Here is a 200-nt window from a genome sequence, read left to right as displayed (position 1 = left end):
TCACAGACCTTGCCCGTCTCTTTGCACTCCTTAAGCTCGGCAGCTGAGCTGCTGCTCTCAGCCTTCAGGCTCTCGGGCTTCTCATCACTCACGTCCGCGTCACTCTCAGAGTCCTTCATCTCCTCATCGTTACAGTCTGGTGCCCCATCCCGCGCCCGGGGCTCCGACAGCTCCTTGGCCTCGCTCAGCCCCTGCGGCTC

The 200-nt window shown here is 62.5% G+C and overlaps 1 protein-coding gene across 1 annotated transcript in view; it reads right to left on the bottom strand.

Annotated features, from left to right (window-relative positions):
* The window catches only part of SAMD11 (sterile alpha motif domain containing 11), a gene marked incomplete at its 3' end in the record, with an annotated part of 13,505 nt that overhangs the window by 12,205 nt on the left and 1,100 nt on the right, over positions 1-200 (bottom strand). Inside the window, 1 exon segment of the mRNA XM_010177943.2 lies at positions 9-200. This exon segment is cut by the window's right edge and continues 22 nt beyond it. Within this exon segment, the coding sequence (XP_010176245.2) occupies positions 9-200 (192 nt within the window).

This window comes from Antrostomus carolinensis, unplaced genomic scaffold, assembly GCF_000700745.2.
Source record: "Antrostomus carolinensis isolate BGI_N321 unplaced genomic scaffold, ASM70074v2 scaffold28381, whole genome shotgun sequence".
Taxonomy (NCBI): domain Eukaryota; kingdom Metazoa; phylum Chordata; class Aves; order Caprimulgiformes; family Caprimulgidae; genus Antrostomus; species Antrostomus carolinensis.
This window is presented reverse-complemented; position numbering and strand designations above follow the sequence as displayed.